At 31.3% G+C, this 18,507-nt stretch overlaps 1 protein-coding gene across 1 annotated transcript in view; it reads left to right on the top strand.

Annotated features, from left to right (window-relative positions):
* The window catches only part of LOC101490741 (uncharacterized), a 29,317-nt gene extending 18,711 nt beyond the window's left edge, over positions 1-10,606 (top strand). Inside the window, exons 10-13 of the mRNA XM_027335679.2 lie at positions 901-1,014; positions 5,610-5,674; positions 5,768-5,873; positions 10,337-10,606. Of these exons, the coding sequence (XP_027191480.1) occupies positions 901-1,014; positions 5,610-5,674; positions 5,768-5,873; positions 10,337-10,437 (386 nt within the window). The 3' untranslated portion in view covers positions 10,438-10,606. The remainder of the gene's footprint in view (positions 1-900; positions 1,015-5,609; positions 5,675-5,767; positions 5,874-10,336) is intronic.
* The last annotated feature ends 7,901 nt before the right edge of the window (positions 10,607-18,507 follow it).

Raw genomic sequence — 18,507 nt, 5'->3', positions numbered from 1 at the left:
TGGATTTTTAATTGAAACTTTGTGTGAGAAACAAAAATCGAGGAAATATCTTTTGTTGGGGTGATATTTCCAAAAGTGAGCTATCTAGGGATATTGATTGACGTTGCGTTGAGGTTCTGAAGTGAGGATATCTTCAAGTTGTAGAGGTATATGCTCTAGGTTCTATTTTGCAAGAATTGAAAGGGTGTCATCTTCTTAAAGATAGTGGTTCAGATTTAATTGGAGAGTGTTTGGAGAATAAAGATTTTGTGTATGTATCTATAAAAATTTCCTAAGGATCGTGTAAGCATTCAAATTGAAAATAAAGGAAAAACTTTCTTTCTTTCACTAAGGAGTGGATGTACTATACATGCGATGCGATGATGAATTAGAGGAATCAATATAAATCATTGTGTGTTGTTATTTTTCCCTTAATTCATTTAACTTTTTCATTATCGTTCTTTATCAATTTGATATATTGGATTTCAGAGGCGTAAAAATTATGTTTTCAATTTGTGAATGATAGACAAATTTCATGTTTTGAATTATTGAGCAAGAATTTTGTTTTGAATATATCTCAACAATTGTGATTCAAATTTATAATTGATTTTTCTGGTATCTTTTTGTTTCCATCATTTGTGCATCATTACATGGTTCTAGCACTCTTTAGAGTATACTTGGATCAATGTTGTTCTAAAAGGATTCAATTAAATCAATATTTTTATGTTAATTCTCCATAATATTTCAGTTGGATTGATTCATTGCAGTACCATAAAGTTTTTAAAACTGATTTTTTATTACGAAAACGTACAAAACATATTTTGTCTAATATACTTTATGTAGTTTATTATTGTTGCATTGTTTCTCATGTAGAGTTTATGATATCATATTGATATAAGTGTTTTTCTTTAAAAACACCAGAAAATACAGATTCAAGGTCAATGTCACAAATGGGAATGAGTTGCATCGGAATTTCAATCAGACAACTTCTCTCTCACACAAAGAATCTAGCACAAGAAATAACAAATTTCCAATGTGAGTCTTATAAGATAAAACATCTACTATGAACTAGTTAAAACTTTATGCTTGCTTTTAAAGTATATTATCTATGTTTATGATGATAATCATCTCTTCATCATAATTTATATCAAGTTAAACTAAAACACTAACAACACTTGTTTGGGAGACGACCTACAAAACATCGGTAGCAACAATAAACTAATGACATCGACTATTGAGAGATTTTGAGAATATATCTCTTTCTAAAATTTTATGACATTAAATATATGAATCACTTTCTTTATATATTCTTTATTTGGTTAATTACAGTTATTATAAAACTAATAACTCACATTAAATTCCAACATATTTTGTGTGATATACACCTACTAATCGTTGGGCACATTACATAAGAAGGGATCTCACAAGGCTGGTGAGAAGGTGCAAGAAAGATGTATGGTTCACAATATGAGTGGCTAAGAGGCTATAGCAAAGAGGGTAGATACTACCTCTATTCTAATAACACTAATGTTAGATCTTGTGTTTTAATATATTTCAAATATTGAACAAGAAGAAGATAAAAATGAAGATGGTAATTTCACTAATAATTCCAATGCATGTGTGGATACATTAAACTCTAAGTTTGATTGGTCCCCATTATTTTAAGTAAACTAGATGAAATATAGATAGCAACATATCCTTTGTTAGGATATTATAGAATTATTCCGGTGAATTTTAGGATTAAATCACACAACGAAAGTTCGTTAAATTAAATATATCTTATGAAACCTGATTTTAGAATTATTAAGCAATGCTGATACCAATAATAATAACAATAAAGGAGTTAAAATTTATAAATAAGTCTCCTCAAATTTTAACTTGAAATCCCCCTCAAAGTAAGGGTAAAATTCACGAATTGTCCAAATCAAAGAAATAAGTCCAGTATATAAAATAATGAGTATAACACACATCTTTCTAGTAATAATAAAGAACCAAATTCATCATTTAGGGGTAGAAACCAAACACAGAGGTATCATAAACTAACTTAAAGAGAAGGAAAAATAACTAATAAAAATTATTAGAATATCAAATACAATGGTGGAAATAACATACTAAAATTTCAACTGAAATGGAGAACGTTTGTTGAACACACATCCACCACCAGCCAACTGTTTTTCATTCCGATAACTATATTGAAAGTCTCAATATTCTTCCTCAATGTGGAATTTTTAACAAATCAACATTGTCATCATTTGCATCTTCAACCAATACATATGTTTCAATATCATTCACAATAGTATATTCTTTTATAGTGTACCTCTTTAAATACTTTATTTGTATGGAAGCTTTTCTCTATGCATTAGGTTCAACATCATATTGCATTCGTTCATCACGATGATTTATGATAATTTGGATCGTCACTATTAAGTTCATTTGACTGATCAAAAACCTTAAATTTTTCTAATTTTTGTCTAGGTTCACATGAGACATTTGCACTAGCAATGTCTTTCAACCATTGATCTTCTATGACCTCAACATCACAACCATTGACAAGTTTCTTTGTATCTAGATCATAAAACTTGTACCCAACTCCTTCTAGACCGTAACTAATGAACACATACTACTTAACATCTACTTTAGGGGTATGCACAAACACTTTACGTCCAAAAATATGCAGATGATCATAAGAAACATTTTTACCTGCCAAATCATCTCTGGTATTTCATATTGCAAGGACATACATGGTTAAAGTTTTAGGACATGCACAATTGTTCTAATTGCTTCATCCTAAAATAATTGAGGAAACTCTACTTGCAACAACAAACATCTAACTTTTTCAACCAATCTCGTATTCATTCTCTTAACAATACCATTCGACTGTGGAGACTTATGGTGTCTAATCATTCTCTATAAACTTCAAATGGTCTCAAGTATTCACCTCTATTATCTTTGTGTATACAGTTCAACTTCTTATCAATTTCGCGCTCAACAGAGGCCTTAAATTTCTTGAACAGACTCAAAACATCATCTTTAATCTTCAAAGTGTAAACCCAATTCTTTGTTGAATTGTCATCAATAAGTTTTAGAAAGTATGCATTTCCTCCAATCGTTCTCGTCTTAAATCAAGAATTTATAGTCTTCTATATGGGTGACTCTGAAAAAAACTTTGATATTCTTTTCAACAAAATAATGGTCATATTTCTTCAAGTGTGGATATCTCATGTCAAACAACACATCTCGTATAGCTAACTCAACCGTTCACACAATATCTTATGTCATAATCCAACCGCTACAATTGGTTCAACTTCTTAAACATTTTCAATTATTTTTTTCATGTGTTACGTAAAAAGTAGAAGATTTCATACCTCTAGCAATAATCATAGAATCCTTGGTAAGTTTCCAAGTTTTCTTCGACAACCAAACCTTCATCATATAGCTTAGCCACTAAAATTATTCAACTGAATGTATCGAACATGTTTCACACCCTTGAAAGTTAACTTGGTACCATTAGTCGTCTCCAAATCAACTTCTCCAAGACCAACACACCTTCATGATCCAACTTCACATCACCAAAATCACCTTCAGTATAAGAGCGGAAAATATCTCTCCTGAAAGTGTCACTAAAGTACCATTATCGATTACCCAGTTGACACATTATCAACAATACTAGCTATATCATGCTCTTAAATGAGAAGCAAGTTGTCATCGAATGTCACATTAGAATCGTCTCCTTCATAATCTTATTTCTTGTTTTTTTTCACCTTTGTCCTCATTCAAGTGTTTCAAAAACCTACAACTTTTCTGAATATACATCGTCTTACCACAATTGCAACACTCCACAATTTCTACCTGTTCCTAGAAAAGCTTATGTTTTGGTCTCTATTTCGTGAATATTGATTACTACTTATCCACCTTGATTTAGTAATCAATACATTTGATTGTGAAATAGAATCTTGAGACTTTCTTATCATCTCCACATTCAAAACACTGCTCTTGACAAGATCCAATGACAACTACCATTGAAAGTAGAATTAGACAACAACATTCGGAAAATTTCCCACGAGTAAGGCAAAGAATCAAGAATCAATAACTCCTGAATTTCATCATCAAATTTAATACTCATATTAGACAACTGATTCATAATTCCTTGGAAAATATTCAAATAATCTTCCAAAAAGACCCTTTTCTTGATTTTTCAAACTTAACTTTTTTTTTTTTATCAAATACATCTTGCTATTACTTGTCTTCTTCGCATACAGTTGCTCAAGCTTATCCCATAATGATTTAGCATATGTCTCTCCAATAATGTAGTTTAACACATTTTCATAAACCCATTAACGAATGTAGCCACACACCTATCTATGTAGTAGAGTCTACATATAGCAGTCATATCAACCAATTTCTCTATACCGAACACAAGTTGGTGAAAATTCTTATCACAAAGAAGATCCTTCATCTTACTTTTCTAGAGGGTATAATTTGATTTATTCAAGGTCACCATACAAGTTGTATTCCCTTTCATAATTTACCAAAAAAAATAACACAGTAGAGCTGAAGCTTTGATGCTTGTTGATGGGACCAAAGCGCACAATAGAAGCTCGTTAAATTAAATATTTCTTTTGGAACCTGATTTCAAAAATTACCTAGCAATGCTAGTACAAATAATAATAACAATAGAGCAGTAAAAAGCTATAAATAGAACACCTCAAATTTTAACGTGAAAACCCTAAAAGTAAGGATAAAAATCACGAGTTGTCTAGACCATAGAAATAAATCCACTATATAAAATAATGAGTACAACCAAAACCTTCCTAGTAATACTAGAGAAAACCAAAATTATCACCTAAGAGTGGAAACCAAACACTAATAGAGCACATCCACAAAAATGGTATCACAAACTAACTCAAAGAGAATGAAAAACTAATAAAAATTATTAGAATATCAAATATAATGGTAGAAACAACATACTTAAATTTCAATTGAAACGGAGAATGTTTATCATCACACACACATGCTCAAGCCCAACAACACACATTCTTAGTACTTTTTTTTTTCTTTCAATTGGTGTGAGATCTCACTTGAGGATGGTGTGAGATCTCAATTGGTGTGAGATCTCACTTGATAAATAATATTAAAAAGATCCCTCAATTACTCTCACATACCAGAAAAAATAAATAAATGATTTAGAAAGAATATTAACCAAGATTTATATCATAAAACCGTGAATTTTGTTGTCCTTTTTGCTTGCAAATATATGAATTTATAAAGCATATTTTAGTGATGTTACTATTAACTTTTTATTTGTATTCAAGTATTTATTGTTTAAACAAGTAATATTATGTTTTACACAAAAGTATAACAACTATATATATCATCTCATATAATAATAAAATATGATTAGAGATCTGAATTAGAGTTTAATGAGCATGCACTAATTATATAAAATAGTTTTATATTGTTGTTCAATAAGAATCTTCTATGCTATAATGTCATACAACAAATTTCAAAATATCTTTATAATTTGACGGAATACAATATATTTATTGGATGTCAATAAATTATTTTACACCAATAATTCATTTGTTTATAATTCTTGAAGCTTTTTAATTTAATGAAATTTATTGCTTCAGTGGAAGAGAAACTTCGAGCACTTATAATCCTTTCTGGGTATTACAACGGGGAAAAGAATTTTAAGGTTTGTCTTTGCCTTCCATATGTCTTTGCAATAATCTTTTAGTTCACATATTAATGTTTCATTTGCGAATTGCGATTAATTTATATTGTTCAGAGAGAAGTTTTAGTATCTACGGAATCCGTGAAGCTATTGGAGAGTTTACTATTTTTCTTCGATTTCAATGCCTCTCGGTTGCCACTCAAAACTTTACATTTTAAAGGTTAGTGATGAATTTTGATTCCGAACGTACACAAAGATAATATTAAACAATTGATTTTTAAAAAAAAATAAATATGAAAAGAAAAAAAAATTATTATCAATAATGGTGCTATTAATTACCACTTTGTGTTGAAATTGTAATTCAAAGGATGTAGTAGATAGAAGTGTAAGAAGTTAGTTATATTTTATAGGCTCTTAGTAGTTAGTTAAAACAACAACAGTTAGATACAACAACTTCTTCATCATGTGTTTGATATATAATACAAATTAGTGCAATTACTTAAGACACAAGCAATAAACTTTTTTTGATTCTTTTTATTCATTTTCTTCCTACCTTTAATTATTTCAATCTGAAATTGATTACAAACAAAATAACAAGTATTCTAACAACTGAAATCAAGAACTCGATTCATAATCAAAGGAAAACGCAAGTGATTAAGAGGAACTCAAAATTTGGGAAACACAAGTGTGAGTGTGAAATAGAGAAGCAATCATGAGTGGATCAGGGAGCTTTCCATCTAACTTTCCATTTCTTGATGGAAAAATTGGGGAAAATGGTGTACATCAATGAAGTCTTTGTTTGGAGCTCAAGAAGTGTATGAAGTTGTGCAAGATGGGTATGATCAACATGGTCAAAATCCAACAGATGTGCGGTGAGGAACCTTCAAGGATTCAAGGAAAAATGATTGCGAGGCTTTATTCAACATTCAACAAAGAGTTGATACCAATAAGTTTGAGAAAATTTCGCAGGTCTCCACATCAAACGAATCTTGGGATATCTTGGTGAAGTATTATACTGGTGGTGATAAGATCAGGAAAGTGAAGCTCCAAGCTGTAAGGAGAGAATATGAGTTGCTTCAAATGGAAAAAGCTGAAAGTGTGGCTGATTACTTTAATCATGTGCGTTTATCACAAATAAGATGAAGACCAATGGTGAAGTAATGACTGATTTGGTCATAATTGAAAAGATTCTAAGAACTCTAACACATATTTAATCATATAGTGGTGGCCATAGATGAATCAAAGGATCTTAAGACATTGAAGGTGGAGGATTTATAAGTTTTAATTGAAGCTCATGAGTTAAAGGTGAAAAAAAGAAGTGCACCAAAAACATTTAAGCAAGCCCTTAAAGATTAGGATAGTAAAAAAGGCTAATCAAGATGAAAGAAAATACAAAAGGGAAAAGGAAAATCAAAGTAGAAATGAAATTCAAATACCAAAATAGTTGTGTGAAGAATGTTGTCCGGCAAAACAACATAGGAACTCATTCAAGTTGGAAGTTTCAACTATATCATCAAAGAAACTAAAGGTAATCTTTTCTAATGTTTGTGGTCCATTTGAGGAGGTTTCACTAGGAAAGAACGATTACTTTGTGTCATTCGTTGATGAGTTTACAAGGAAAACATGGATCTACTTAATTAAAAGTTAAAATGGAAATGGTGAGTATAAATCCCATGAGTTTCATGAAAAAGAAGGGATAATTCACGAGTTTACTGCACCTTACACACCACAACATAATGGTGCTACAGAAAGGAGGAATAAGATCATCTTGAACATGGCAAGGAACATGCTAAAAGGAAAGAAGCTACCTCTTAAGTTATGGGGATAAGCAGTATCAACTGTTGTTTACATTTTGGACAGACGTCCTACAAAAATATTGGGTGATAAGACCCCAGAAGAAGCTTGGTTTGGTAAGAAACCAAATGTGAGTCAACTAAGGACATTTGGCTTAGTATGCTTTATACATGTGCCTTCTCAGAACTTAAGGAAGCTCGATGGTAGAGAAAACAAAGTAGCTGTGGTATCAAGGTGATTAAAACATATGGAAGTTACGAGTATAAATCCTATTAGTTTCATGAGTTTTGTGAAAAAGTAGAGATAATACAGGAATTTACTGCACCTAACACACCATAACATAATGTTGCTGCAAAAAGAAGGAATATGACCATCTTGAACATGGCAAGGAACATGCTAAAAGGAAAGAAGCTACCTCATTAGTTATGGGGAGAATCGATATCAATTGTTGTCTATATCTTGAACAAATGTCCTACAAAAAGATTGGGTGATAAGATCCCAGAAGAATCTTTGTTTGGTAAGAGACCAAATGTGAGTCACCTAAGGATAGTTGGCTCAGTATGCGTTAGACATGTGCCTTCTCAAAACAAAAGGAAGTTGAATGATAGAGTTAAACAAATGGTTTGTTGGGTTATGATTCAACTGTAGCTTATAAGCTCTATGATCAAAACAAGAGAAGAGTTGTTATAAGCAAAGATGTACTAGTGGATGATTCAAAACGATGGAATTGGGAAACAAATGCTACAACCAGCTCTAGTAATGCAGCGATGACTGATCTTAAGGATGATCAAGAAGTAGGCATAGTAGCACAACCAATTTGAGAACTAGTAAGATGATCTAGTAGAACTAGACAACCTTTTATAAGGTAGTACAATTATGAAGTAGTATATGATACAACAATCAATGCAAATGGAGAATTGATACACTTTTTTATTACTTGTTGAATTAGAACCAGTCTATTGTAATGAGGCCCTAAATATCCAAACTGGAGACTACCAATGGAAGCAGAACTTAAGTCAATCGAAAGAAACAAAACTTGAGAGATGATTACATCACCTTTGAACAGAAGACCAATTGATTTGAAATGGGTCTATAAAATCAAAATGAAGCCTGATGGTTAGATTACCAACTACAAGGCCATACTTGTAGCAAAAGGATTTCTACAAAGGCCTGAACTTGATTTTGATGAAGTATATGCACTAGTTGTTAGAATGAACAATGAGGCTTGTGGTGTCGATGGCTAGCTGGTCCATGTATCAACTAGATGTGAAGTCAACATTTCTCAATGGACCATTGGATGAAGAAGTCTATGTAAAGACACCACTAGGATATGAAATAAAGAGAAAGGAAGACAATGTGTACAGGATGGGAAAAGCCTTATATGGCTTGAAAAAGCACATAGGGCCTAGAACAAGAGAATTGACATATTTCTCTTATAACAACAGTTTGAGAAATGTGTGAATGAACATGAAGTCTATGTTAAAAGGTCAACAAATTTACCTACACTACTAACATGTCTTTATGCTGATGACTTATTAGTGACTGGATGTGATGAAGTTGAAATAGCATAATTTAAGACAAGAATGAAAGAAGAGTTTGAGATGTCAGAATTGGGAGTATTGTCATATTTCCTTGGAATTGAGTTTATCATTATGAGAAAATGAGAATTCATGCACCAAAAGATGTATGATAATGATGTATTGAGGATATTTGATATGCAAGAGTGCAATAACACTAACATTCCTTCAGAAACTGGGTTGGTTTTGTCAAAAGAAGGAGATGAAGAGGTGATTGATTCTACATTATTCAAGCAATTGGTAGGATCATTGAGATATTTGTGTAGTACAAGGTCTGATATATCCTACAACGTATGACTGATTAGTAGATACATGGAAAAACCAAGAGTACCTCAATATTTGGCATCAAAGAAAATTTTGAGATACATCAAAGGAACCGATGAGTATGGCCTACTATATCCTAAAAGCTCTAATAGAAGTGAAGCTAAATTGGTAGGATACAAAGATGTTGATTGGTGTGGAGGCAAGGATGATAGGAAAAGCACTACTGATTATGTGTTTATGATAAACAAAACACCAGTTTCATGGTGTTAAAAAAAGTAAAGCGTAATAGCTCAATTTTCATGTGAGGTTGAATATGTAGCAACATCAATGGGAGCATGTCAAGCTCTGTGGCGGGAAGAATTGATGAGTGAGATGGGATTGAGAAATGAAAGGCCATTAAGAATGTTGATTGATAATAAGTCGATAATAGACTTAACCCAACATCTTGTTGCACATGGGAGAAGTAAGCACATTGAAACACGTTTTCATTTTCTAAGAGATCAAATGATCAAAGACAAGTTGAGGTTGGAACATTGCAAATCAGATGAGTAGAATGCTGAATTTCTCACAAAGTCATTGAAGAAATTGAAATTTCAATAAATTAAGGAGAATGTGGAAATTGTAATTCAAAGTGGTAATTAGAAGTTAGTTAGAGGATGTTAGTAGTTAGTTACAACATCTTCCTCATCGTGTGTTTGATATATAATACAAACTAGTTCAGTTACTTAAGACACAAACAATAAAGAATTTTTCATTCCTTTTCTTCCTATCTTTAATTCTTTCAATCTGAAATTGATTACAAACAATAATAACAAGTGTTTTAACACTTTGAACTATGTCCTTCAAAATTATAATGTTATGTTACCCCCGAACAAACATCTCTTGAACATTAGTTTGCAATTCAGAGATTGTAACACCCTAAATTTTATAATACATTATTTATTGATTTTACTGAGCTTATAAATTTATTCAAAATGATTTTCTTTTTGTCATCATTTAAATTCAAAGATAAATTAAATTGCTACTAATTTACATCATATTCTTGCAGGCCTTAAAAATGAGATGAAAGCATATGAAATTGATAAGATTACATCAAGAAAAATAGTGGAGCATCTGATTGAAGAGTTTGTTGGAATTCCAAAAGCCTAATGAATAGGTTCTTCAAATGAAAAGAAATTGTTTAAACTATATAAGTGATTTAGTCGGATTAATCAAGTTACATATAGGTACACTCACACAAGTGTGAAATCCATATAATTCGTAACACTCTAAATTTTATAATACACTATTTATTTAATTAAACAATATTTTAAGAAATTAAATTGGTTTAAAATTATTTTAAAGTATATATGAAAGGTAGTAATAATATTAAGACTAGGTAAGCTTGGATTTTTGAATTTAGAGAAATTTGAAATTTGCATCATTTTGCATTGGGAGAGTATTGTCTAGCAGTACGACATGACATCATTTTCACAATCTTAACACTTACTCATATTGCAATGCGATAGATCAGTCTTGTAGTGAGAAGACATGTTTAGTATTGCAGTGTGAAGTTTACATCTCAGAGTGCAATTTTATTAACACAGAACTCACATCACAAAGCAAAACTTAAATTCATAGTTCAACGTATTGTTTTCTAGACAAATATTTAAAATTTTCTTCATATTGTTCTTCATGTTTTATCCTTTTCCCTCCAAAAAAAAATGAGAAACAACATTCATCATCCACATTAATTATTCCAAATCTCATACCTTTTATTTATTGTTTGTTCTTTCTATCATTGCCTAAGAAATGCCTTGAGTTGGTGGAAATAAACAATTCTTTGATCTTTGAGAGAGACTCATTTCATACCAAATTAACCTATTTTGATCTTTCATTTTGATTATGGAAGTATTTATAGTTCTACTTTATTGTTAAAGTGTGGCCTTAAGTATATGTTATTTTGTTTTATACCCTTGGATATGTTTTCCGTCGCTTTTGGACTTTATTAGTGACCTCTATGTAGATTTTAGACTATATGTCAAGTTTTACACATCTAATAAATTTTACTTTTTGTACCCTTAGAAAGATAATTCAATTAACTACAAGTTTCGTGTTTGAGCCAAAGTCAAATTCATGCATGTTTAATGTCTGAATTAGTGATGAATCTAGACTTTTGGTATTGAGTTTCCTACTTGACATTTACTCAATAATTTGACCATATATTGACCTTTACAACTTATTTTTGGTTGAAACTAAATGCATTAGATTCCAAACATCAATACCTACATTTTTTATGAACACATTGAGACATGACTGTGGCTTATTGTTCATTGTTGGATGTGATATGCTCTTCACATGAGTTCATATTGTAGAACAAGAAACACAAGAAAAAAAGTTTGAATTGTGTTTCAAATTAAAAACCGTATTAACAAGATTAAAATAAAATAATGAAAATAGAACACATAAACAGAAACAAAGAACACCACATCCAATATATTATGGTTCACCACCAACACGGTAGCTACGTCTAGTCCATTCTACCTGAAGGGTTTAATCCACTAATTCACCAACTAAATCAAACTTCTATTGAACACCTACAAGTCAAACTGACTATGTTCAAGACTTCTCAACCTTCTAGCTTAGAACAATCAAGTTGTTGATAAATGCATCTACTACTGGACTAGGTTACAAAAACGAAAGGTGTAAGGGTTTTTGAATAACTCTCACAAAAGAGTGTTTACAAATTTTTATTCTCATAAAACTATTTCTCAATACTTAGACTAACAAAAGAGCAAGACAATTGTAATGTGCTTATTATTGTACACTATTCTATTGTTGTTGTATATTTCAATGAGGGTTTCATGTCATTTTAGAGAGAGCATTAGAGTTTCTGGTTGTTGTCCTAATTGCAATAAATCAACATGAATCACGATCTTTTGTATCAAATCTTTAAGAGATTGTTTCACCATTAAGGTTTGTCTAGAAATAACCCTTGTAATCGGTTATGCGTATCTTGATATGGAAATAGAAAGAGTAGATGATATTATGATTAAAACATGTCACATAGCCCTTTCAGACAAATTATGGGTTATGGGTGTTGAGTAGATGATACACAATTTTTTCTTCTTCTAAGCATGAACTATTTAGAGCGTTAACTATTTTGAGTATTGACTTTTTTAGAGCTTGTCATTATAGAGAGATTACTTCAATCAGAGCGGAGTATTGGTGTTCATTTAACTTATATCAAACATCAAAGGATTCAGCGCAAAGTCATATAAAATACTTACTACAAAATAATTTTGTAATCATAAAAAACGTAAGGGTCGTAGTTCTTCAAACCAACTTCGTTTTAACAATCTCCCCCTTGTTGATGATGACAAACATCTATTCGTGTGAAATTTTTTTAATTTTAAAGAAGTAAAAAGAATAACATAGCAAGGCTCTTCGTTAATATATGATTGTTTAAATGTAAGACTAATGAGAGACATTATGACAAGATAGTGGATAAGCTTTAGTAATTGAAATTAAAAAAGAACTTGCAATTTTTATTAAAATTGTTCAAGATATTCTCCCCCCTTTTGTGATAAAAAAAAAAAGAGTAGAATAGCCAAAAACATAAAAACAAAAAGTACAACAGAGAAAAAGAAATAGACATAGTAAAAAAAAAACAAAAAACATAAAACAAGGAACTACAGATTTGGGTTGGTCAGCCTAGCTAAGATTAAACTTAGGGTAGTTTGAATTTCCTCTTATTTCTTGGTAGTTTGTTCCAAGAACGCATCAATCTTAGCTTCTACCCGATCAAAGTATTCCTTTTTAGCAAATTCTACAAAACCTAAAGCAACCGCAGTAGGAACATCCAAGAAAGGTATCTCAACCTTTGAAATAGTCACAAGAAACTGCAAATGTGGGAGATGAGTCTTTCCTTTATGAACCTTCTGTTGTGGTTGTTAGTAGCTTTCTGGACTGATTGCTCTATGCTTTCTTAAGCTACAAGATGCATAGGTAGAGGATCTCAGTTGTTTGTCTAAAAGCAACATAATTTTGGGAGACAAATTGCATTCCATGAACCATGTAGTCTTTTATCTAGTTGGTGACAATAGAGAGGACCTTATTCCATTAGTTTGAAATGATATTAGGGTCCAAACTTTGAGCATTCCTATTATGTGCTGAAATAATTTTGTTAATAAGATAAGTATTGAAAAAGTCGAGGTTTGAAAAAGCAAATGGATAGTGGAGATGGTCGGTTCAAAGTAAAATGAGGGTTAGAGAAGAGTAGAGGGGTCTTCTGAAGATGTATCAAAAACTAAGTCAATGATGACTTGAGTTGTTGTCTTAGCTACTTGGTGAAGAGGATTTACAAGCCTTGGTGAGGTAGGGTCAGATGCATGGGTGGAGAAGGTAGGTGTTTATGGAATGGTGGAGTTGATAGGTGTTTGTGGAATGTTAGTGTAAGTAGTTTATGTTGTTTGGTTTGGAGTGTTGGTCTTGGTGGGAAGAGGATGTCTTTTACATCTGAGGGATGCAAAGTATAATGCTAAGATAACCTCAAACATTTCATTAGAGGTATCTCTTGCGGCCTAAAATTTCACCATCAAAGTTTATTTAAAATAGGGAAAATATTGGGAAACCCTTAATAAACAAAAAGAAATGGTCTTTGAAGATAAGTTCAGAGTTCGGAAGTCAATTATATGCAGGGAAGATATTAGCACCATACGACATCAGTTAAAAAAAGACTACCTGTTATTAATTGTACAAAAAATTTATTAACTTAAAAAAATATTTACTTTCTTCTTATTAATAAATACAAATATAATTTTTCTTTTTATGAATGTGATATGGAAATAAAAATGCTTAAAATAGAGGAAAAATGAAATTTTTATTATTGTGCTTGACACAAGTGATCTCGTGCTCATACGTATCTCTGGGTGCGATGGAGAAATCAAAACTACGTAGTGGTTGGGTAGAAAATGAAGATGTATTAAATATCTTTTAAAGAAATTTTATTTTATTGTTTAAAAAAATTGTTTTGACGAAAGAAAATGGATTTGTTTGATTTGAAAAAATTATTATAAAATGCGAGTTTTAACAATATCAAGTTGTATAACTTGTGTTTTAAAAACTCAATGACTAAAAAGATGTCACATTTACTTAACCCATTTAAGAATAATTTTATTATTTTGGTTATAAAAATGATCTTTAAAATACCAAGTTGTGCAACTTGTGTTATAAAAGCTCAAAGAAAAAAAGATATCATGTCTAAATAACCACTTTAAAATAATTTTTGTATGATTATGAATTTGTTAAAAATAAAAACTAGTTTTACAACTATCAAGTTATCACAATTTATGTAATAATATCTTGAAGCAATATTTTATTTGATTTTTAAAAATAATTTTTGTAAGATTTAATGATTACATAAAAATATAAATGCGAGAATATGGTGGGTTGGTACACACAAGAATATGATGATGATGAAGAAGATGCTCTCTATTTCTATTTTTTTTTTTTATTGCTATCCTCTTTTTTGTTAATTTTGAAATATATGGTTTCGATGACGGAGTTGGGTTGTTGTTTCTTTTCTATGCTCTCTATTTCTATTTTTTTTATTGCTATCCTCTTTTTTGTTAATTTTGAAATATATGGTTTCGATGACGGAGTTGGGTTGTTGTTTCTTTTCTACTCTCCTTCATTTTTTTCTTTAGAATTTCCTCCTTTTTGTTTCCTTTTTTTTTAATTTTGTTTTATCTCGAAAAAATCTCATTTTCCTTTTTTTTCTCTTTTTCTTTTGAACCCACTTTTTTTTTCTCTTTGATTGATTGTTGGTCTCAATTTGTAGGCTAAAATGATGAATCTTTGTGTCCATGAGATAAAATTGGTTTTTAATTATTTTTTTATTGTTTTGCAGCAAATATCAAGCAACCTCAGATAATTAAGAAAATAGGTGGCTGATAGCGTTTCAGCAAGTGTACTGAATCGTTGCAAATAATATTAAAACGGTAATACCGAGTGTCGAACTCAAGGATTGCGTTTTACTATTGAATTATATTTAATTACTAAAATTGAACAAAAAGTTTCCGAATTGATTGAAATAATATTTGAAATTAACAACAATAATAAAATTGATCCTTTATAATGAGAAAAATGTCAGGGATGAGTTTCACTTCGAATCCAACCTTGGTGTCTAATTTGATCCTAGTTATTGAATTCCTTTATTGAATTATTACCGAATTCTTTTTATTATTCTTGCCCTAATGTCTTAGTGACAGAACCTTTAATTCCAAAGTAACCCCTAATTCCTTAGTAGATTTAAGATTAGAATTAAGCATTACCGTATAGAAATTCTCTTGTAAATTATTGTTTTGCAACTAATTTAATTGGTTTCATGACCTGCACCTATGTCTAGGCTACAAATTCATGAATTTCTCATCTCAAGCATTCGTAAAGTCCACTTCCGTTTCAAAATACAAATCGTAGAACATTTTAATGTTGATCAAATAATAAAAAGCATTAAGCACAGAGATGAGAAAAATAATTCAATAAACTCATTCATATAACTAGAAATCAAATCATGAAAATAAGGGTTTCATCTTGTTACACTCATCCCTAACAAATAGGGTTTAGTTACTCATGACAGAGATAAAAGAGATAGAGATTAGAGAAGAATTACAAGAAGGATTCATGAACGATTCTTGATAAAACTGCTCCAATGATGTTAGAAACGGCCGTATTTGAGTTTCTATGCTAGGGCACAAGTCTCCCAACTTCCGAACAGTGAAAAAGATCCTAAAACAGTAAAAATCTGTGTTTTTATGGTTGCTGGTGCGCGTCGCGCGCCCCAGACGCGTTTGGGCAGTAGCATATGCTGGAAAAAGCGCTTCAGGCGCGCTCCAAGCGCTCAGCATATGTTGTCCGGCGTATATTGCATTTTGCTCCTCGTTCGAGTCTGAATTGGGTTTCGGTGTCTTCATGAAAGTTATAGCTGTGGATATTATCTTTCATTGGCACTTGGTTTGAATTCAATTGGACATCTACAACTCCAGATATGTCTGAAATACTCTACATATGTCATGTTGATTTCTCACCAAAATTCAGCACTGCACTAAAACAAAACGCAATGTAAAATTACGAAAAATTCCTACTTAATCAACGAAATAAAAACACAACATTTTATCAACTCAAAGAAAAAAAATCAACAACATATATCAAATAAATCCTTAATTTAACTGATGATTGAGGATAAATAAGACTAAAACAGTGAGAAAATATACATATGATGAAGAGTCATCAGTGGCTCATCTTTTTGATTGAGTGTACAAATGGTGAAGATGATAAACTTATTAGGATGATAAAAACTAAAATGGGGATCGAACAAGGAAAGTCGAGTGCTTGGAGCAGGAAACAAGGAAATAAAAAAAGGAGCACTTTTTTATTTTTTATATTTTATTTTTTGTGTTAATCGTAAAGTAATGGGAATCTATGTAAATATGGACTCAAAATTTGATTTATAAAAGAACGATTTTGTTTTAGATTTATTTTGAAATTTTTTTTAATTAGTCGGACAAAATTGGAGTGCTACAGTAGTGTTAGAGTCAGCAAGGGTATCAGGTGTAGGGTTAGAGGAAGGGCCAACTAAGTTCATATTGGTTATAGGGTATGAGAGATTTAGGTTGTTCATTACTACTCATATTACCAAAAACAGAAGAATGAGTAGTTTTCTTAAGGTTTGGTTTTACCTTCTACTTTTTCCTCAAAGTGGGGGTAGCTTCTTCCTCATTAGCGCATGTTTCTTCTTCCTCATCCTCTTCTATACTCAACATCTTGATAACTCTTTTCCTTTTCTTCTCAAAGACTTAAGCTGCTTTGACATATGGGAGCATAAGAATCTTCAACCACAAAGAGAATGGCGTGAAATCCACTAGTTTGACTAGAGATCCTTCTAGCATCATCAATGGGTCAAATGCAATTTTTAGGAGAGATCAGCCTCAGCTTGATGACATTGGAAATACTGAACAATAGTGCAAACTAAGAAGCCAAGTGTTCCTCTTGAAAATTTCTTCCTACCCCTTTCTAGAGCTTGAATAAAAGGAGTTCTCATTAGTACAAGAGTTATGAGTCTAAGTTGGGGATTCTTCTCATCTTTCACGACCTAGAATTTATGACGCATGACTTCGTGTTTTCCAAAATTAGGTTTGTAAGATTGGTATTTATCCTCTAGGAGGTATTCCACATTAGACCCTTGTGGTCTTTGCTAACGTGGTTCAAAGACCCACATTTATGTACTACACACCCAATCAAAATCTTAGAAAATACTATGTATCTAGGTTTCAAGTGGACTGATTTGGAGTTGATTTGGAGACAACCTTTAACTCATAACAATTCTCAATTAACATCCTTTCATCACGGTACTCGACACTTCTCCGTCTTTGTTTGCATCAGCAAATCTCCAAATTCTTTTACCAGAACGTCCAAAGTCACGTTTTGTTCTAGGTTAAAGTTCTCAGACCAACCCACACCAGCAAAGTCTTCAACAAAATCAAAATCATAATGAGCAAGTTTTGAAAAACTCGCTTGGAGTTCATGAAGAATTTCGAATTGATCAAGGTTGCATTGCATGGTAGGAATATAAGAGACATTTACCAAGAAAAGAATTCGAGGATGAACTTGAAGTCATTTGAAGCAAGAGAGATTTAGATAATTTCTTTTTTGGAAGTTTCAAGGTTGAAATAGAAAAAAGAGCAATAATTTGGGAATATGTGAGGGACGTGAGTGATCATGAGTGGTCAATTTTTATAAAACCAACTAATGTGCATGTGTAAACACATGTTAACAATATATGTCAAAATATTAAAGACCATGCACAACTTACAAGAAAATTTTTTATATTAATATTAATTGAATGAACAAGTAAATTCCATTACTTGGCAGAACATATATACATTTAACTATTTATTATGTTTTCCCAGAGGTAGCAACATGTGAACTTCAACATAATTCTTTTATAAATATAATGTTTATATTTTTCTTTATAAAAGTGAACCTATCCTTAACAAGGGGTTTGGGAAAATATCAACCCATTGATTATCTGTATCAACAAATTTAATGTCTGAAATACTCTTATGGACATAATCTCTTACAAAATGATGTTTAATCTCTATATTTTTGCCCTTGAGGGTAAAATACGACTTTTGGTTAAACATATAGCTAAAGTATTATCACAGAATGTAGGAATGTTAC

This window comes from Cicer arietinum, chromosome 6 (assembly GCF_000331145.2).
Source record: "Cicer arietinum cultivar CDC Frontier isolate Library 1 chromosome 6, Cicar.CDCFrontier_v2.0, whole genome shotgun sequence".
In the NCBI taxonomy this organism is placed as follows: domain Eukaryota; kingdom Viridiplantae; phylum Streptophyta; class Magnoliopsida; order Fabales; family Fabaceae; genus Cicer; species Cicer arietinum.
This window is presented reverse-complemented; position numbering and strand designations above follow the sequence as displayed.